Raw genomic sequence first — 22670 nt, 5'->3', positions numbered from 1 at the left:
TCATGAAGATGGAGCAGGACCAGGCAATGTTTCATTCAACGTAAGGTTGCCATGAGTCAGAGCCCACTCGACGGCAAGTAACAACACAGACCCTAAAACTCCACTCAAATAAGACGACTAGTGTGACATGGAAAAAAAAAAATTGTTGTCATGGAAAAGAAGAAGGTGGATGTCCTGCTCTATATTAAGAGAGTCTAAAGAGATATATCAACTGATTGCATTGCATGGATCTTGTTTGGATCCTGGTTTAAAAACATACAACTATAAAAGGCATTTGGGGGACAATGGAGGAAATTAGAATATTGAAAGAATTGAGGATACTAGATTACATTATGGAATTCTTGCTAGTTTTTCTAGATGTGATAACAATATTGTGGTTATGTAGAAAAAAATCCTTATTTTTAGAAATACTTGCTGAAGGAAACAGGGATTAAGTATTGTGCTATGTTTGGCCTATTTTCGAATGGTTCAGAAAGATCCATGTACTTTTATACACAGAGATAAGGCAGATGTGACAAAATGTTAACAATTTTTTAAAGTTAGATATGGGAACATATCAATTGGGCGATCAATCATTGTACACTTCACTTGAGACTTCTGTTTATTTAAACTTTTTCATAATAAAAAGTTTGGGAAAAAACACCTACTCCATCAGTTTGGCCCACCAAATTTACTTCTTTGTTTCTTTATTCTTTGCCTTGTTCTAGAAAAGCATTCCAGGCATTTTCTGATATTTGAATTCTATGCGTGCACACAATTGATTGTAATTTAACTATAAACACTTCTCTCCTCCAGTAACTACATTGTGAAATATTTCTTCTATCCTTTGAAGAAGTTTGGTCTGAAATTCTTGTTTCAGCAAATAGTTTCACAGAAGTATTTTTAAACTGGAAGGAGAAAATGTTGCAGTAGGGGGAAGAGATCGGCCTTCTATTGAAATATCTGTGTAAAGTACTGGCCAAGTCAGTAGGGATGACTAGCATTCACATAAATCTTTACAAATTGCTTCCATATGCATTATTTCTCTTAGTTATCATGACATATTTAAGTGGATAAAAGCAGATATTGAGATCCTCTTGGTTATTCACATTTAGTGGCTTGCCCAAGGTGGTATGGCTAGTAAGTGCATGGACTTGAACTTGAGCTAGGTTTTCTGATTCAAAGACCACGGCTCTTGTGATGGTTAAAGTTATGTGGCAACTTGGCTAGGCCACGATTCTCAGTGGTTTGGCAGATATTATGTAATAGTTCTCCATTTTGTGATCTGATGTGAGCAGCCAGTTAGTTGAAAGCCAATCTGTTGAAAGCTAATCAGTTTCACTGGGGTGTGGCCTGCTTGCAGTATATATGGATGTTCTGGCAAAGCTCTCTCTGGATTCTGCATCCTCTGCATTGTCATCTTCTTTTTTTTTTAATTAATTATTTTATTTTTTATTGTGCTTTAGATGAAGGTTTACAGAGCAAATTAGTTTCTCATTAAACAATTAATACATATATTGTTTTGTGATGTTGGTTGCCAACCCCACGACATGTCAATGCTCTCTCCTTCTCGATCTTGGGTTCCCCATTACCAGCTGTCCTATCCCCTCCGGCCTTCTCATCCTTGCCCCTGGGCTGGTATGCCCATTTAGTCTTGTTTTTTTTTATGGGCTTGTCTAATTTTCAGCTAAAGGGTGAACCTCAGGAGTGACTTCAGTACTGGGTTAAAAGGGTATCTGGGGGCCATACTCTTGGGTTTCTCCAGTCTCTGTCAGACCAGTAAGTCTGGTCTTCATTGTCATTCTCTGACCTCTGGTTCTTGGTAAATGAGGCAGCAGCCTTCCGCCTGACCTGCTGATTTTGAGTTCATTGGCCCATGCAACCATGTGAGTCAGGAAAAGCCTCCAGCCTGATGGTTGACCTCCAGATTTGGGACTTTGCAGCCTTCACAACTCTGTGAGCCATTTCCTTGAGATAAATCTCTGTATATATATTTATGTATGTACATACTTCGCTTGTTTTGTTCCTCTAGAAAACCCAGCCTAAGATAGCTCTTTTTGTAATACTCAGGCCTTGGTTCAGATAAAGAAATATAAAGCTGTTAACATTGGCACCTGCACAGCCCAGTGGCACCTCACCAGTGATGTGAGAATTATTATCACATTTACAGATGAGAAAACTAAGGCTCAGGTTATCCAGGTATTATATGATTTCACTATATCTTAGTTAAAGAACAAAGCCAAGCCAGTTGCTGTTGAGTGGATTCTAACTCATGGAGACCCCATGTATTACAGAGTAGAACTGGTCTATAGTGTTTTCATGGTTGTGACCTTTCAGAAGCAGATCACCGGGCCTTTTATCTGAGGCACCTCTGGGTAGTTTTGAACTGCCAACCTTTTGGTTAGTAGCCCAGCGCTTAATGTTTTGTGCCACCCAGGGACCATATCTTAGCTACTTCTTCATAAATTAAAAACATCCACAATTTCAATTTCTTCCCACCAAATCTTTTTTTTTTTTAATAATATTTTATTGTGTTTTTGGTGGAAGTTTGCACAGCAAATTCAGTTCCCATTTAACAATTGCTATACATGTTTAGTGACATTGGTTAGATTTTTCACAGTGTGTCGACATTCTCATTATTTCCATTCTGGTTGTTCCATTCTATTAATCTAGCTTCCCTGCCTGCTCCCCCAACCCCCACCTCCTTAACTTCTCATCTTTGCCTTAGGGTAAATGTTGACCATTTGGTCTCATATAGAGGATTTTTTAAAAGAGCTCAGTTCTCACTGGTGATATTGTTTACTTTATGAGTCAATCTGTTATTTAGCTGAAAGGTGACCTCTGAGAGTGGTTTCAGTTCCAAGTTTAAAGGGTGTCTCTAGGCAACAGTCTCTACTGGTCCAGTAAGCCCGGCATTTTTTAAGAATTTGAGTTTTGTTCTACCTTTTTCTCTCATTCTATCTGGGACCATCTATTGTGTCCCTGGTCAGTACAGCCAGTAGTGGTAGCCACGCACCATCTAGTTCTTCCTGTCTCAGGATAGATGAGGATGTGGTTCATGTGGGCTATTAGTCCTGTAAAGTAGTTTCTTCTCTGAGTCTTTGGTTTCCTTCTTTTTCTCTTTTGCTCCAAATGAGTAGAGACCAACAACTGTAGCTTAGATGGCCACTCACAAGCTGTTAAGACCCCCAGACACTACCCACCAAACTAGGATGTAGAACATAAACTTTATAAACTATGTTATGCCAATCGACTGAGGTATCCCATGAGACTATGGTCCTAAGCTTTCAAACCCAGTAAACTAGTCCTGCGAGGTGTTTGGTTATGTCTAGGAAGTATCCATAACTGTGACCTCTATGTGCTTTATGAATATATGAATATATATGCAGTGCACACAAACTTATACATACATATGCCTACAGATGCACCTATACATGCACATGCATATACTCACTTATGTCTTCCTATACACATATATACAGACATATCTACCTATGTAACCACACACACATTTTTTGGTTGTTATTGCTGTTGTTGCAAAATTTTATATGTTACAGCATTTACCAGAAACATCCCTTACTCTTGTATACTTCTTAGTGTTATCATTTGCCTTGGTCAAGTTGGGCAGACTTCACCCGCATTTGGCATTGCCTTTCCCATTACCAAAAATAACACGTCTACTATCTAGAAAGTGATTCCCCCTCCGTCTCCTCCCATCCCTGGTAACCACCAAAGAAAGTTGCTTTCTGTATGTACCACCAAATTTTAGCCAGGGAGATTCGAAAGAGGCAGAAACACTGTGATGTAGAGAAAAAGCCTTGCATTGGGAATCAGAAGACCTGACTTCTAAGCCTTCTTCTACTGCTGGGGATGTTAAACAAGTCATCTAACCACCCTAAAGCTCAATTTCCTGCTCTGTAATAAGAAAATTGCAACAAGTGAACTGTAGGGTTCCCTCTTTCTCTAATAATTTATGGTAACACTTCTTGTTTCATGAATCAATTCACTGCAATGGGTAATATGCCAGAAAAGAATCGACAGGGAGAAAGTACAAAGAAAAGGATTTTTTTAATTCTGCTGTATTTAACACATAAAATAAGAGTGATGGTTTTATTTTGTAATAGCAAACTAAAAGAGTACTTGTGTGAAATACACAGCCTAGAGGCTTTACTTTCCATTTACGTGCCACGCTGTGAAGAGCTCATGTTTCCATTTGGATGTCCTATAGGGCACCTCAGACTCAACAACTAAAAATTTAAATTCATCACATTTCCCCTCTACCACTAACCCCAGCTTCTTCCTTGTCTAGGTTCCTCATCCCTGCATATGGTCTCTCCATCTATCCAGATGCTTCAGAGAGAAATCTGGAAGAGGTCCTTCAGTTTTCATGGAAGACATTTTCTCTCTCTTCTTTACCCATATCTTATCCACTTGGTATCCAAACCCAATTTAAAAAGAAAAAACAAAAACAGTGGCCATCGAGTCGATTCGAACTCATGGTGACACCGTGAGCGTCAGAACAGAACTGTGCTTCATACAGTTTTCAACGGCTGATTTTTCAAAAGTTAGATCACCAGGCCTTTCTTCCAAGGCACGTCTAGGTGGACTTGAACTGCCAACATTTCGGTTAGCCGAGGTGTTAACTGTTTGCACCACCCAGTGACTCTAGCCCAATAATATCTACCTTTTAAATTTGTGTCCTTTTCCCCCATCCCCATGGCATCTCTGCTGCCAGTCAGTGCCTTATTTTGGGTCCTTATCAATTCTTGACTCCCATTGCTGTCCTGGATTCTAGTCTGATCCCAACTGGTCTGCCAACTCTTTAGCATGATTGTTGAGTTGATCCAACTCATGATGACCCCATACGTTGCACAGTAGAACTCCCATAGGGTTTTCATGGCTGTGACCTTTTGGAAGTAGATCTCCAGGTCTGTCTTCCAAGGTGCCTCTGGGTGGGTTCAAACCGCCAGCCTTTCAGCTAATAGTCAATCGCTTAACTGTTTGTGCCTCCTAGGGACCCTGGGCCAATCCTGGCAGCCTGCCTTTTCTTTTCTTTCACCCTTCCTCTTTGTAGGAAAAAAAAAAAATATATATATATATATATATCTTTGGCCTTCTATGTCTTTGCATGGTCCTTTTTTCTGAAATGCTTTTCTTCTATCCAATTTATCCTTCAGGACTCAGATATCATCATCTTAATCATTGTCCTGTACCAGCCCCTCCCATGTACTTCCCTAGCACCTCAGCTACTTTTAGCATGCATTTTATCATACGTATCCATTTTCTTGTCTGAGTCACTCCTAGGCCTATGAGCCCATTAAGGAGAAAAAATATTTTTGATCTCTGCATTCCCAGCATGATACAGTGCCTAGCGCATAGTAGATGCCCAATAAATGGTTTCAGCACTAATAGACTTCAGAAGTAGGGAAATATATTCTGATTTTACAGATGCAAACAAAGCAGGACATAGGAAAGTCTATTCACTCACCCAACATCCAAAATTGGCACTGCATACAGCAGTGCCAGTGATCAGAAAATATGAAATCAGAGCGAGATATGCATTTATAAATATTTGAGGGGACTTTGATGGTTTGATATGGCAGCTTTAGCAATCTGGCTAAAGTCTATTTTGTTAAATAAACCAGCAGTTGATTTTTTAAAAAAATTTAGTAACTGTTTGTTTTCTGAACCTGCCCTTTAAATATCATGATCTTCTCTTTTAAAAAAGACAAACATAAAATTATGCAAAGCAGAGACCTCCTGGTTTGCTTTTAGAGAATTTTAAAAAAAAGTGTTTCTTCCTCAGAAGTCATATAAGTAGGGAAACTATTTGTCCTTTTTGTTTTTTAGGAGAGAGTCAAATTAATAATTATTTGCTAATTATGTAACTACCCGTAATTTATTTTTATATTATTGTAGAATTTTTTACATATGCAAATATAGCCAAAAAAAACAAACAAACCTGTTGCCATCAAGTCAATTCTGACTCATAGCGATCCTATAGGACAGAGTAGAACTTCCCCATAGGGTTTCCGAGGAGTGACTGGTAGATTTGAACCACTGACTTTTTGGCTAACAGCTGAACTCTTAACCAGTATGCCACCAGGGCTCCAAAGTAATATTAAAAAAATTGATATACGGTAACACAATTATAAACTTTAGAAAACCTTTAGTTAAATCATATGCCCACATGTGGGATTTATAAAAAATCGTCTATAATGACTTATACCTTGAAGATATGGATTAATTGCTAAATTCTTATAGAATGAGTCATTTTATTATCTAATTAGAGTTATTGTGTCCTGGGTCAATGAGAGATGGTATCACAGGTCACTGGCTAACAGGATTCACCTGGGCACTTTGAACGGTGATTGCAGGTGATTGTGGCGGCCAAGCTGGTCTAATAGAAGCAGCTCTTGCCTGGAGTCCAGGGGCAGGTTGTCCCTTCAGAGCATCAAGTGATATTATTTATGAAGTAATACTCTCAATTCACGTGTTCCCTAACATCATAACCCTCACACCTCAATTTCCCTATTTTCTTTCCCCATCTTCAGATTTTCTAAAAACTGTATCCTTAGACTCCCTTCCTCAGTTTCTGTTATTCTTTTTTTCTCCCATAAAAGTGCTCTTGCACGGGCTTGTGCTCTGTCTCATTATGTCCACTTTTTGTTCCTTTTGTTATACCTCTAACTCCATCCCCTCACTCCTTCTATTTCTTTTTGGTGACTTACTACAGAGTCCTTGAAGGTAAATTCCCAGTTGGGATATTCTTTTGGGACTTTTTCCTTCTATGGGTTTGCAGAGTTAGCCATCCCCAAATCCAAAATGTATTCAAAAGAGAAAGAGACAATGAGCTTCTTTGGGGAGGGGGCTGCATGAGCCTGCGAGTAGGAAGTTCACCTCTTCATCCTTCCCTTAGGTTTTTCTGACTGGTGTAAACCATCTGCCTCTTTAGCCAACACTCTATAGAACCTACGGATGGACTTGCATATCGAAAAAAACAGGTTTTGGCCATGTCTATGTTTTACAAATGGTGGTGAAAGCATAACCTCTTTCCAGGACAACCTCAGCTCTTTGCAGGACAACTCCATGTCAGCCAGGTGACCAAAGTTCAAAGACAGAGAGATTCAGACAATTAAGAGTAAACAGATCTCTCTGATACATTTTTTTGGAAGATAATCTGTGAGCACGGGATCATTTTGCATACAGTGATTTGCTCTAAAATGCAACATGTCCGTTATTTCATAAATCCCAACGAATAAAATAACATATAATGCACTTTTTTTTTTTTTTTGCATGAGAAGGCAAATAAGTCCCTCATGTGGGAACAGCAGCCCCCAGTCCAGATAACACTATCCCCTGCCCCCCTCCTGGTTTCCAGCCCTGAATGTCTAGCACCTATCACAAGGAAACCCTCAGACATATTCTTATTGCATTGAGATATGAGATGGGAACTTCCTCTTTTTACTCACTGTGACATTTAAGTCTCTCCCTTACCCATTTTTTAGTCTCCACCTGGTGAAGGAAGTCATTTTGAGGGTTTTCAGAGAAAATGTTGTCCTCATCGTCTGATCGGTCCAAGATGTAGTCCATTTTGGTAATTTTGCTCTGCAAACTGCAAGCCACACAATCCAAACAAATGCTGTTATTATGCCTTAGGCCCAGAGCTTAGGCCTGCTCTAAACCTTTCTAAAGGGAGAACAGTGGGATCTTTCCTGGCCCCAAAGAGCACCTGCTATCCTTGTATTGATTTCATTCTGTATGAATAGTGCCTAGCCTCCTGCATTGATTGCACAAATAGGAGTAGAGGGGCTAGGTAAATATTTGTTAACTGGATCAATGAATGATTTCACAGTGGAATTCCAAAGTCATTGCAGCTGTGTATATATGTATGTGTAAATGCGTGTGCAAAATAAATAGGTAAATAAATGAATAAATGCATACTCTATTTTAAAAGGTAGAGTTAAAAAAACATCATATGGTTCAAAAGAGTGTGCAGAGAGGAGTAAGTCTATAACGTTATGATACCGTCTTGATCTCTAGTCCCCATCAGTTCCCCGACCCGAGATAATGCTTTCTAGTTTCTTCTTCAATCTTCCACAGAGATTCTACGTATGAATTAGTACGTTATTGTTGTTGTTGAGTCGATTCTGACTAATGACGACTCCACGTGTGCACACTAGAACTACTCCATAGGGTTTTCAAGGCTGTGACCTTTCAGAAGCAGATTGCTGGGCCTGTCTTTCAAGGAGCCTCTAGGTGGGTTCTAATCACCAACTTTTCAGCTTATAGTTGAGCGCTTCATCATTTGCACCACCATATATATATATATATATATATAAAGGTTGTCCTTTCTGAAAGGCTATTAATGATTGGTCTATATTGGTATATACTTTTATCATGTATTAACAAATTTGTATATGTACTTATGGAGCCCTGGTGGTGCAGTGGTTAAGAGCTCGGCTGCTAACCAAAAACAGGTAGGCAGTTCGAATCCATCAGCCACTCCTTGGAAACCTTATTGGGCAGTGTTACTCTGTCCTGTAGGGTCACTATGAGTCAGAATCGACTCGATGGCAACGGGTTTGGTTTTCTATGAATTTATATAAGTATTTGTATTCTCTCTACTCCAGAAAGTATTTTAAATGGTTTATATCTTTAGCAGGTGAAGATAATGAAGCCATGAAATAATCAAAGTATTTTCCCAAATTGAGATTAGGATCCTTTGGTGTCTCATGGGGCCTAACACAGAGCTGGGCAACAATAAATATTCATGAGATCAAAATCAGATGAATTGTAGAGAGAATGTCAGCTCAGACCCTGAAATTGGAAATCTCATCATTTGCATCCCTCTGCCCCGAGGAAAGTCTCCGGACAGCACTGGAGAGGCTGCTCCTGTGAGCTCAGCCCCGACTTACTTCAGCATTGCACCTTCAGCTGCGTTGGTGTTTTGGAGAAAGCTGTCATTCTCGGTCAGTTGTTGGCGTTCATCCCAGACTGTCTTCATCTGCAGAGACTTCTTGTCATTTAGATTTGTTAGTGTGAGAGCAACATCTTCAGCACTACAGGGACAATGATGACTAGAGCAGTTTCCCGGCAGGATTGGCGACTACATTCCCTATCCTCAAATCAGCTTTACTTCTCTATCAGAGAAATAACCCCTCTCCAAACCTTTCCCCTTCCAAAACTGGCAGTCAATGTAAGGGACCCCAAAGCAAGTTCTTAGGTTTCTTTGTTCAAATGTATACTGGAGAGTCTCATGTGGCTGTCCCCAAGGACTTCTCTGGTTAATGTGAGGGTGATCTGAACGTGTAAATGTGTGCTTCAAACCCTTGAATGGGAATATCATTAAAAAAAAAAAAATTAAAACCATACCAACCAATTGTGGTCAAGTTGATTCCAACTCATGATGACTCCATGTATGTCAGAGTAGAACTGTACTCCATAGGGTTTACAATGGCTGCTTTTTCAGAAGTAGATTGCCAGGCCTTTCTTCTGAGGCACCTCTGGCTGGACTTGAACCTCCAACCTTTCAGTTAGCTGCCGAACACTTTAACCATTTGCACTACCCAGAGACTCCAGAATATTATAAAGGGATACATAATAGCAAGACTAGGGGAAGGGGGAGCCTTCATTGTAATAACCTCTTTCAGATTATATAATAATATGCAAATTGTAAACAACAGAAAAGGAGAAAGAAGAAAATAAAAACCAGTGATAATCAGAGATAACCCTAGAGCTATCCAGACATAACCACTTTTAATATTTTGCTGTATTCCTTTCCATTTCTAAATTTTATATTTATTTTAAATATTTCCCCATTGTTGACAATTAGGTTATTTCCAGTATTTCACTATTATAAACAATACAGTGTTAGATATCTTTGTTTATTAATTTTTAGTACATCCCTCATTATTTACTTAGGAAACCTCCCTAGAAGTGGTATTACTGGCCCAAAACGTATAAACATTTTTAAAGATTTAGAAAGATATTCCCAAATTACTTTTCTAAAGGTTCAGTTGATATATATTGCCACCAGCTGTGTGTGAGACAGGACCCTGCTCCCAGCCTGATAAGTATGTCTTAGCTCAAGAGCAGAGCAGTGAATTTGTGAGACAAATAAGGGCAAAAAGAAAAGGAAAGAAGGTAAGGAGGGGTGAGACAGGCTTTAGGAAGATTATAAGGAAAGAATAGATACTAAACACAAACCAAACCCGCTGCCATTGAGTCAGTTCCAACCCATAGCGACCATATATGACAGGGTAGAACTGCCCCATAGGGTTTCCAAGACTGTAATCTTCATGGAAGCGACTGGTGGGTTCAGACCACTGATTTTTCAGTAAGTAGCTGGGCGCTTAACTGCTGCACCTCCAGGGCTCCTCACAAGTCCTAGTTATTGGCTGAAGTTAGAAGGATTTATCCTCGGCCAAAAAGAAGAAAGCTTCTCCATGTACTCAAAGGAGTGATAGCAGTAGATTGGCCTAGAACTGGGGGGCAGCCAGACCTCCAGGAACCCGAGAGACAGGCATCAGTGGAGCGGACTGTGGAATAATGGGGAGGAAAGCGATAGCAGGGATTTTCCTGGAAGGGTGACTTATGGCCGGGATTAGGAACAGGGGAGGAAGGACTGCGGAGGAGGGAGGTACTGGAATTCACAGTGATACTGGAACTGTTTGGGCAGCCAAGGGCCTGGTCACTCATTCTGTGGGCAAATAAGCTTTGTCCTTGACCTGTGAGGAGATCCACAGAGGAAGTGGTGCAAAGGAGCCCCTGTAAAGGAAAAACAACCGCAAAAGGCTAAAAACCTTTGATGTGAGAGAGCTCCATCCTCTTTAACTTTTAATGTGACAAAGAAGAATAAACCTTTGATCTCTCTCAGGAAGGACACTGGGCCCTGCCCAATTTCACCAAAGCTCCTGTCCAGGCAGTTTCATCTGTTTCCTGAAGGTGTTAAGCCTTACCAACTCGATTCCAAGCTCTGAAAGATGAATGGCTACTGAGATCTGCCTGGTTTGGTGTCTCTTTCCCATAGAGAATACTGTACAAATATTACAATTTCCTATTTTGATCACTCCCTGACGTCCAAGATTGATTTAAAAGAAAACCTGATTCTCTCAATTCAGGAACCTACACAGTCCTGGCTCTATACATTTTCCCATATTTTCAAATAACGATTAGAATCCTAATGTTGGCTCATATTTGTACAGCGTCTAACAGATTACAAAGTGCTTTTCACATATTTTCTCATTCAGTCCCACAATAACACTGTGAGAAAGGCATGATTCCCATTTTACTGAGGCTCTGAGAGATGGTGTGATTTACTTGTTAGAGTTTTATGGCTGGTTAACTAGCAGAACCAGGACTCAGACTGCCCACATCTTCACAGCTGTTCATAAGGGACACCTTCCCACCCACCCCTCAACCAAAGATAATCTGGACCAGGAATCTCCAACAGAACTTTCTGAGATGATGCAAACGTTATCTGCAATGTCGAATACAGTAGCCACTAGCTACACGTGGCTACTGAGCACTTGAAACGTGGCTAGTACACCTGAAAAATTAATTTTTTAATTTAATCTTAATTTCAATATAGTGGTTAATGACTACCACACTGGACAACTCATAATTTTCTAGACGAGCGGTCAGCCAACTATGACCTGCTGGCCTAATCTAGTCTACCACCTGTTTCTGTAAATAAACTTTTATTGGAATACCACCACGCCCATTTCTTTATGCATTGTCTAACTGCTTTCACGCTACAACAGCCAAGTTGAGTGGTTGTGACAGAGACCATTTGGCTGGCAAAGCTTAAAATATTTACTATCTTGACCTTTATGGCAAATGTTTGCTGACCCCTGTCCTAGACCATCACCTTCTTCTCTGACGATGGGTGTTTGCTTCAAAGAGTCAATTGATCATAGTGAATAAGGGCTTGCAATTTAGAGTGCCTAGCTGAGTTCATATCCTAGCATCAACACTTAAGAGCTGGGCAAAAGCTTAACTGCTCTGGGCCTCAGTTTTAGTTTTAGCATCTGTACAATGGGGCTAACATTAGTACTACTGATATTACTAGAGTTGTGAGGAGTAAAGAAAATAATGTTTATTTGTGTTTAATACTGTGTTACACACACTTGATAATCTCATGTTTCTATCTATCTATTAAAATAAAAGCAATGGAAATGGAAGCAACTAGTAAAGTTTCTTTAGCCTTAAGCAACACACTAGCAGTAGAAATAATACTAATAATAAAGCCTTATATGTATATAGCACTTTATAAAGCACTTTCTATTTATAAAGCACTTTCACTAAGTTATTTTATTTGATTCTCACAACCGCCCTTGGTTAGTCAACAAAGGCAGGTCATATTACTCCTATGCTTTGGGATGAAGAAACTGAGAACCTATACAAGACCAAAAGGGCAATATTTGCCCAAAAGTAGGATGAGAAGACAGCAAGGAACAGGAAAACTCAACGGATGGACATCGGGAACCCAGAGTGGAAAGGGGAAGAGTGCTGACACATTGCACAGACTGCAACCAATGTCACAAAACAATTTGCGTATCAATTATTGAATGTGAAACTAATTTGCACTGTAAACTTTCACCTAAAGCACAATAAATTCTTTTTAAAAAGAGAGAGAGAGAGAAACTGAGACTCAGATATGATCCATGATCTGCCCAAAGTTTTAGTGCTAGGGAATGGTAGAGTCAGAATTTAAATCTTCAAATTCTGCCCATAATTTTTGCAATCATCCTGCTATTATACACAAAACTGATGGCCAATATGTTTTAATGGATGGATTAACTAGCTTCTTGCCTCAAAAATAAGCCATCTTTTGAAGCTAATTTTTGACCCGTTATGGTAGTCTAGGTCCTCGCTACACAAAGTGTGGTCTGCGGGCCAGTAGCATCACCTGGGGGGCTTACAGGATATGCAGAATCTCAGCCCCCTCCCTCCCCCACCTCCCAAGACTCACTGAATCAGCTTCTGCATTTTAACAAGATCCAGGCAATTTGTGTACATGTTGAAGTTTGCAAGTACCGGTATTCTAGACCTTCTAAAATAGAGGCACTCTTTCTTCAAACTCCCTATACCCTATCTCTTTACTTCTATATGTTTACGCCATTGGCCTTTTGGACTGTTTTGGTACAACTGGAAAGAATTCGTCCTCCTCTCCCCCTCCATAAAACTCTTTAAAATTACAAACTGAAAGAAGCATAAAGTTTTAGTCAAAGGGAAAAGAGCAACTATTTAAAAAGACAGCTGATGAAGACAGCTGAGGAATTTTCTCCAGTCCAGACTACCCAGATGACCCTCTTTAGTACCTGCTAGCTGGACAATTGGAGCCCTGGTGGTGCAGTGGTTCAGAGCTACAGCTGCTAATCAAAAGGTCAGCAGTTGAAATCCACCAGCCGCTCGTTGGAAACCCTATGGGGCAGTTCTGTTCTGTCCTGTAGGGATCCTATGAGTCAGAATTGACTCGACAGCAACAAGTTTGGTTTTGGTTTTAGTTGGACAGTTTGGGATCTCAAAAATAAAGCACAACTCCAATTATCAGGGATTTGATAGGCTCCTGGCAATGTCATAATGAAATGATAGGGTCTGGAAGTACATACCTGATTGTATTCTTGCTCTTCTCAATTTGACAATCATAAATACCTCTGAATTCATTGGGGTTACCCTCAGAACATGCAAGTTTCCCCGGAAAGTTCTAGTGATGCCACAGCTCCCTTTCCTCAGCACTCAAGCCAGAGAAGAGTCCATTCATGTGTGGCACACATCTAGGCAGGAAAATTTGCAGTTAGACTTTCCCTCTCTGGCATTCCACTTGGAACACGGCACAGGTGGTCCTTCAACCCCCTCTCACAAGATTCCAGGCAGCAGTGCTTTTCTGCCTTTCTTCTAATGTGCACCTCCAGCCTGCCTCCAAGCTTTCATGCTTCTCTTGCCAACTTCTTTTTGGAAACCAAATCCATCTCCTGCACCAGTCCTCTGCCCAGCGATCTACTAGTCTCTGAAATGGTAGATGCTCTTCCATGGTAGATGTTCTCAGATGTTCTTCCAACCTCAGCTTTTTCAGCCATGCCTGCTCCGTTCATCTCCTAGACTGAACCAAAACATCTGACTTTCTCTAGATAGCTTCACAGAGGGACAGAAGCCCAAAGACCTTCTGCAATGGAAGCTGTGACTTCCCCTACCCGCCTCCTTCCCCACTCAGTGGAACAAGGCAGCAATTTATCTTCCTGCAAACCGGTGCTAGTCCTACTGTACGGCTCTGTCACCTTTTCTGCTTTGAAATCCACACGGCCTCTTCCCACCCTCCAGAACACTTTCACCTCCCTGCAGGACCTCAGTGTCGGTGCCACATTTTCCCTCTGTACTTCTCCCACTGCTCTTGGAGAACTCAGCACTCATGAGAATGGCCTAGCATTCTGACCTCGTAAGTCTGAAGCCTCTCAACTCTTAAGGCTTTCCTCTCCACATTTCCAAAATCGTTCAGCAGCATGGAGATGAAATATACAATTTTTTTTTTTTTAAGTATGAACTTTAGAATCAGATCAGTGTTTGATAAAACCTGGTTTTGTCATTTACTAGCTGTTTGATTTGGGTCAAAATTTAATTTCTTTGTCTGAAAATGGGTTTGGTAATACTAACCTAATTGATTTGTTGATAATATTCAGGCAATAATGTGAGGAAAGAGTTTATGGTAAAGCTGAACGCACTGCTAGTGCTCAGACTAGAATTTACACTCCACAAGGAGCTATAGCCCCAGCACTAGAACAGTGGCTGGCATCTAGTAGGTGCTCAAAAAATGTTTGTCAAGGGAATACCAAGAAAACACACCCGTTGCCATCAAGTCGATTCCGACTCATAGAGACTGTCTTAGTCATCTAGTACTGCTCTAACAGAAATACCACAAGTGGATGGCTTTAACAAACAGAAATTTATTCTCTTACAGTCTAGTAGGCTACAAGTCCAAATTCAAGGCATCAGCTCCAGGGGAAGGCTTTCTCTCTCTGTCGGCTCTAGAGGAAGGTCCATGCGATGCATCGGTCTTCCCTTGGTCTGGGAGCATCTCAGCGCAAGAACCTCAGGTCCAAAGGATGTGCTCTGCTCCCGGCACTGCTTTCTTGGTGTTATGAAGTTCCCATGTGTCTCTGCTCACGTCTCTCTTTTATATCTCAAAAGAGACTGGCTTAAGACACTATCCAGTCTTGTATACCTCATCAGTATAACTGCTGCTAATCCATCTTATTAGATCATATTGACTGAATTTACAACACATAAGGAAATCACCTCAGATTACAAAATGGTACACAATTATACAATACTGGGAAGCATGACCCAGCCAACTTGACAGATATTTTTGGGGGACACAATTCAATCCATGACAGCGACCCTATAGGACAGAGAAGAACTGCCCCATAGAGTTTCCAAGGAGCACCTGGTAGATTCGAACTGCCGACCTTTTGGTTAGCAGCCGTAGCACCTAACCACTATGCCACCAAGGTTTCCTGTCAAAGGAATAGAATGAATAAATACATATATGGTAGTCATGATTTTTATGGCAACATTTTAGGTCTTGTCATCACCCTGAGCTCTTCCTTAACTCAGAGCTCAAGTTCAGATGTCTCACATTTCTCCCTTTGGGCTTTATTACATCTCTACCTAGTACAGCGAACTCCTCTCTGTTTGTCATACTATGGTGACTTGAGTGTTGCTGTGATGCTAGAAGCTTTGCCACAGGTATTTCAAATACCAATAGGGTCACCCATGGTGGACAGGTTTCAGCAGAGCTTCAAGACTAACACAGACTAGGAAGAAAGACCTGGTGATCTACTTTCAGAAATTAGTCAATGAAACTCTATGGATCACAACAGAATATTGTCCCATATAGTGCTAGAAGATGAGCTCCCTAGGTTGGAAGGCACTACATAGTAGCCGCAACAATATAGTCAAACACAGCAAGGATCATGAAGATGGCACAGGACCGAGCAACTTTTTGTTCTGTGATACATAAGGTTGCCATGAGTCAGAGCCAACTCAATGGCAACTAACAACAACAACCTAGTTGGGCACCCAGACTGTCACCTTCTGCCCTCACAACGACCTCTGAACCAGTCTTCAGTCCTTGAGTCCCCACCTCATTTAATGACTATGCTCCTACCTTTGATTGTCCCAGGTGGCCGTATGTTTCATTAAGAAAAATTACTGGTCTTGGGGGGCTTCTAGGTCAATGGGCATAACACAGTTCATAAAGAAAATGTTCTACATCCTACTTTGGTGAATACCGTCTGGGGTCTTAAAAGCTTGCAAGGGGCCATCTAAGATACATCCATTGGTCCCATTCTGTTCAGAGCAAAGAATGAAGAAAACCAAAGACACAAGGAAAATATTAGCTCAAAGGACTAAAGGACCACACGAACCACAGCCTCCACCAGCCTGAGCCCAGAAGTAGATGGTGCCTGGCTACCACCACCAACCGCTCTGGCAGGGATCACAATAGAGGGTTCCAGACAGAGCAGGAAAAAATGTAGAACAAAATTCAAATTCACAAAAAAAACAAAAACAGACTTAGTGGTCTGACAGAGTCTGGAGGAACCCCCGAGAATATGGCCTCCCACACCCTGCTAACTCAGAACTGAAGCCACTCCTGAAGTCCACCTTTCAGCCAAAGATTGGACAGGCTTACAAAACAACAATAACACACGTGAGGAACATACTTCTTAGTTCAATCAAATATACAAGGCCAAATGGGTAACATCTGCCCAAAAGCAAAGACAAGAAGACAGGAAGGGATAGGAAAACTGGACAAATGGACACGGGGAACCCGAGGTGGAAAGGGGGAGACTGCCGAAACATTGCAGGGATTGCAACCAATGTCACAAAACAGTTTGTGTATAAATTTTTGAATGAGAAACTAATTTGCACTGTAAACTTTCATCTAAAGCACAATAAAATTTTTTAAAAATCATAAATAAATCACAGAGTTTTTATGACTCATTCCAAGACAATTTAAAAACTAACACTTATTGAGTGCTTATTAATGTGCCAGACCCTCTTCCAAGTGCTTTACATCTATCACCTTATTTAATTGTTACCTCCTAAGAGACAGTAAGGAATGGATCTGGAATTCAAACTTGATTAGTCTGGCGTCAGGGAGCATGCCCTTAGAGCACCACTGTATACGGCCACTCTTCATGTTGGAGTCTCACTGGCACTCAGCAGAATTTCCATGCATCTCTTATTGACTCCCAGATACATTGGCCACAACAGCTGTTTTCCATCTTTGTCAAGTTCCTTTCCCACTCTGCCCTCACCCCCAAACGCTGCCCCCACCCGACATGAGCAGTGACCTCACTTCCCGAGTTGCCGCACTGATCAAGGCTATCTGATGTGACCCTTCATCTCTCCTTCTCACCCCTGCCAAGCAACTCCTTTGGGTAGCCTCCTCCGCATTCAAATGTCCTTGCCTTTCCACTCATCCTCTCCCACTCGTCTTCTATCTCAGAGAAAGAACTTCTCTGTTCTCTTTCCCAGGGCCCCCTTCATTAAGTCCCTTGTTCATTCTTGACGGAGCCCTTGGATGTTGCAAATGGTTACTGTGCTCAACTGCTAACTGAAAGACTGGAGGTTCAAGTCCACCCAGAGGCACCTCGGAAGAAAGGCCTGGAGATCTACTTCTGAAAAATCAGCCATTGAAAACCGTACAAGAGCAGAGTTCTCCTCTGACACACACAGGGTCGCCATGAGTTGGAATCGACTTCTTGGGTTTTTTTCGTCATTCTTGGGGACCATATTTCATTAATTACCAACTCTCTTTGCAATTTCAAAAACTCTTTTTGAGTACCCCTTCTGATATTTCACTAGACGCCCATAATTTCTTTAAAGAACAGCATATAAATGTATTTCTTACATCTTCAGGCTCTGTCTCTGCATGGTCACTTCGCCTCTTTGCAAACCTGCTCCTGTTTCCCCTCTCTTAGAAAAAGAATCCTCACTGTGTACTTGGGCTGCCATCTTACCTCTCTCCTCCTCTTAACGAAAAATTTTCAAAATTTTCAGAGACTGTAGTTGCCATCTCTATTGCTCATCACATACTCACATCTTAACTGCTTATAATATGGCCTCTTGATTGCAAGGCTGTTTTTTTGTTTAGTTTTTTTTCTATTTTTAGAGCATCTAATAATCTAATTTCTTGCGGGCAGTGGTTTGGGAACTGTACTCTTATACTTCTGTGCTCAAAGCACTTGTGTTTCATGAACCACACTTTGGGAGATCCTTTTTTTTTTTATGTTTAATCATTTTTATTTTAGTATTTACATTTTTTTCATTAGCACTTTATTTTCTTGCTGTTGAAAATATACACAGCAGAACATACACCAATACAACAATTTCTCCATGTACAATTCAGTGACAGTGATTACATTCAAGTTGTGCAACCTTTCTCACCCTCCTTCTCTGTATTGTTCCTTCCTCATTAACATAAACTCACTGCTCCTTAATCTTCCTAAGTTACTGTTGTCAGTTTGATCCCATATAGATAGCTCTTTAAAAGAGTACAATGCTCAAGGCAGATATTCTTTTTTTTTCTTACTGTAGTTTAAATGAAGGTTTACAGAACAAACTAGCTTCTTATTAAACAATTAGTACACATATTGTTCTGTGACATTGGTTACTAACCCCACCACATGTCAACACTCTCCCTTTCCTGACCTTGGGTTCCGTATTACCAGCTTTCCTGTCCCCTCCTGCCTTCTAGTCCTTGCCCCTGGGCTGGTGTGCCCCTTAGTCTTGTTTTGTTTTATGGGCCTGTCTAATCTTTGGCTGAAGGGTGAACCTCAGGAGTGACTTCATTACTGAGCTAAAAGAGTGTCCAGGGGCCATACTCACAGGGTTTCTTCAGTCTCTGTCAGGCCAGTAAGTCTGGTCTTTTTTTGTGACTTACAATTTTGCTCTACATTTTTCTCCAGCTCTGTCTGGGACCTTCTATTGTGATCCCAGTCAGAGCAGTCAGTGGTGGTACCATCTAGTTGTGCTGGACTCAATCCGGTGGAGGCTGTGGTAGTTCGGGTCCATTAGTCCTTTGGACTAATTTTTCCCTTGTGTCTTTGGTTTTCTTCATTCTCCCTTGCTCCAGACGGGGTGAGACCAGTGGAGTATCTCAGATGGCCGTTCACAAGCTTTTAAGACCCCAGACACTGCTCGCCAAAGTAGGATGTAGAATATTTTCTTTATTAACTATATTATGCCAATTGAGCTAGATGTTTCCCAAGACCGTGGTCCCCAGGGCCTTCAACCCAGTAATTTGGTCTCTCAGGGAGTCTGGACGTGTCTATGGAGCTTCCATGACCTTGCCTTGGACAAGTTGTGCTGGCTTCCCCAGTATTGTGTACTGTCTTACCTCAAGGCAAACACTCTTTACTAATTAAGCTAAAGTATTGTTTGGTTTGAAGAAGACTTCAGAGGATATCTTTGGTTTAAGTTTTAAAGATTATCTCAGGGCAAGAGTTTTGGGGCTTGATCCAGCTTCTATGGCTCCAAAAGTCTGGATTCCATGAGAAATCCTTTTTAAGGATTGTTGATAATGTAAGTGAAATTCCAAGCACACAGAAAACACTTGTAAGCAGCAGCACCACAATCACAGGGCATACCCATTGCTGCGTCTTGATTTCGCCACCTTGCCTGCCTGCCAGAACCACCTCTGCTTCATCCAGAGTCATCTTCTCTCTGTGCTGCAAAAACAGACTTCCTCCCGAGACTGCAGTTGGGTCCAATCCCTCAGCTTTTGCCCCACCCCAGCAGGCAGTTCAGACTGCGGTGTCAGCTTGTTCTTATCTATCCTGTTCTACCCACAAGTCACGAGGACACTCTCAGCCCAGCAGGTCCTGAGATGTGGCACTTAGTGTTAAGAAGGAACTTGGATCCCTGTGAAAAACCTAAGCCCTGAATATGTTAGCCAAAAGCTGCACCGAGGGTCCAGAGGTTTCAGGAATCAAAACTAGAGAGGAGTAAGAAGGTGTTTGTTTGTACTCTCAAGGGAATAGGGAATCTGAACCTTTGAATGAGCATTTTTCCTTGGAGGGGTTATTAGTATTTTAATTCACTCTCAAGAATTGCTGTGAAGCCAGTGTGGTTAGTTAGGCTAATCAGGTTTGATTGTGCCTGTTAATAAACTGTGCCAGGACTGAGAGATAACCTGCAAGTTACTTAAGGTCGATGAGCTTCTCTTTTCCCATCAACAAAAGTGAGGATATATTATCCACCTTGCAGGCTTATTGTGAGTATGAAGTAAAGTAATTGTGTATAAAGCACCTAGTACAGTGCTTGAATCAGAGTAGGAACTAACAAAGAGAACTGGCAGCTGGGAGTAACAGAATACTAGTATCGCCGGTGGTGGAAGAGCGTGACCACCAGGCTAAGGAGAACATTATTCATTCTCCATCTGGGAAGTCCCTAGCTTGTAGCCCTTTAGTAAAATGATAAAGTCACTGCTTTTAAGAAAATTGAGTTGAAAGAAAGGAAGAAAGAGAGTAAGAAGAAAACAAAAACCCACTGCCGTCAAGTGGATTCCGACTCATGGCAACCCTAAGAGAAGTGGGGAGGAAAACTGTGTTGCATTCCTGTAATGTTAAGGAAAGGTCCTGGAAGCTGAAATCCTCCATTAGACTCTAAGCAAGAGCAATGATGGCAGAGTTGGAACTCTAGAAATTGTTAGATAGCACATAGAATGCGGAAGATTAGAGGACATATGCCTACAGATTCACATATATTTAGTAACAAAACAACAATCAAATACCCTTACATACTAGTAACAGCATCCTCATCTCTATTATCAAATATTTATCAGTTGTTTATTGAATCTAGGACACTGTGCTAAGTAAGGCAGGGAATAAGAAGATGTCCAAGATAGTCTGCAGTGAAGTTCAGAAAAAGATAAGTAGTTAGCATATGTGGAATGGCAAATGAGCAGCATATGTGATAAGTGCTGCAGGACTGTAGAGAACAGAGATTATTGAAAGGATGCCTACATGGAATAGGGCAGGCCTTCTAATACTTTTTAAGAGTTTCACAGAGTAGGTGGAACTTGAATGAAATGTGATTCAGATAAATGAACACTAGGGAAGAAAGTTTTCCGGAGAAGGAGAACTGTCTTAAATGCCAACCTAAGGACTTCGAACTTAAAATAGAATTTGATGGAGAGAGAGTTTTTTCTAAAAAACTTTATTGTCTTTTTATTCACTTATAATTCAGTTAGTATATTAACCAACTAAACAAAAGAGAAGGCAGTGGTGGAAAACACATTTATGTACATGCATATTTATATTCATATCTGTGTTTTTCTTTACATGTCATTGTTGGATGCCGTCGAGTCGATTACCCACTCATAGCAACCCTATCAGGCAGAGTGGAACTGCCCCGTAGGGTTTCCAAGGCTGAAATCCTTATGGGAGCAGATTGCTAGATCTTTTCTCCTGCAGAGCTGCTGGTGGGTTCAAGATGCTGACCTTTCTGTTAGCAGCTGAGTGCTAAACCATTGTGCCACCATAGGAACATATCAATTTCAGCCAAGGTTCTAGAAAGGAAGACATGGTTTCTGAGCTATTAGAAAAGGAAGCAGTGGTTCCTGGGTACTGGTGTAGATTTTCCAAGACAAGTCCCATGAGATTAATTTTATTTCCTTTTGCATGACAGAGTTACTTCTCTAATGTATCAGTGAAATGTATTTGACAGGACATGTCTAAATTTCAACAAGACATTTGTAAAGGCCTCGCATGACCTTGTGATTAGAGACCTTGGAGATAATAAAAATTGGGTGGATGTATGCCTGGTTAGATGACCACACCTTAAAAAGTGAATACCGTATCAGTTATTATTCCTGAACGTACCATGTTTCTTACTCTATTCCTTTGCTCATCTCTATTGCTTGGATATGCCCCTATTTCTGAGACTTAGGGCCTGCCTTGTGCAGCAATTCTGACCCTATATCAGAAATATGCCTGGTACCACAGCCCCTCTAGGACAGGAACCTGCACAATTTTTGTTCTTTCTTGTTCCTGGAAGAGACCTCTGAGGCTGAGGTCCTTCCATCTTTTGCTTGACTATCCTAATGCCAATTTTTAAAATGGCATTCAATATATGAACAGTGACTGGTACATAATGAAATACAAATGATGACAGATAGATGGATGGGTGGGTAGATGGATGCATGGGATGGATGGATGGATAGATAGATGGATAATGTTAAGAGATTGTTGCAATCTGTCTCAGATTCTCTAGGAAGTAGATGCTGAGACAGAGTTCGGAGCACAAAAGGATTATTAGGGAGTGAGTAAGGCCTATGAAAGCAAAAGGAAAAGAAATTGGGTTGAGCACTGAGAGCCATCAGCCTGTGATGCAGACCTGACAACAGGAAGCTAACCAACAGCCAGCCAACAGGAAGCTCTGAAGCGAAGATTGCCAGATAGGGGAGACCTGTGTTGAGCAGAAATGGTCAGGCCCTAGTACCACTGCCTTGCTCAGTCATTGGCCAGGTTCTGTCCCAGATGTAAATTGATCTTGGTGCAAAAGCAGAGGCAGACCCTGTAGGGGCTAAAGGTTGAAGCGGATCAGCCAACCACTCTCCTCACAGCTGGGCAGCCAGTCCTTTCCTGAAGGGGGATCTGGGCAGTGAAGCTCCAAGTAGGTCA

The 22670-nt window shown here is 41.2% G+C and overlaps 1 protein-coding gene across 1 annotated transcript in view; it reads right to left on the bottom strand.

Annotated features, from left to right (window-relative positions):
* Positions 1-18000, bottom strand: part of SMCO2 (single-pass membrane protein with coiled-coil domains 2) — a 32540-nt gene extending 14540 nt beyond the window's left edge. The window contains exons 1-3 of the mRNA XM_023738102.1: positions 17897-18000; positions 8898-9041; positions 7495-7594 (exon numbers count right to left, since the gene is read on the bottom strand). Of these exons, the coding sequence (XP_023593870.1) occupies positions 7495-7594; positions 8898-9041; positions 17897-18000 (348 nt within the window). The remainder of the gene's footprint in view (positions 1-7494; positions 7595-8897; positions 9042-17896) is intronic.
* Positions 18001-22670: the final 4670 nt, after the last annotated feature.

This window comes from Trichechus manatus, unplaced genomic scaffold (assembly GCF_000243295.1).
Source record: "Trichechus manatus latirostris isolate Lorelei unplaced genomic scaffold, TriManLat1.0 scaffold00112, whole genome shotgun sequence".
Taxonomy (NCBI): Eukaryota; Metazoa; Chordata; class Mammalia; order Sirenia; family Trichechidae; genus Trichechus; species Trichechus manatus.
Note: the sequence above shows the minus strand (reverse complement) of the source record. Positions and strands in the feature narration are given on the sequence as shown.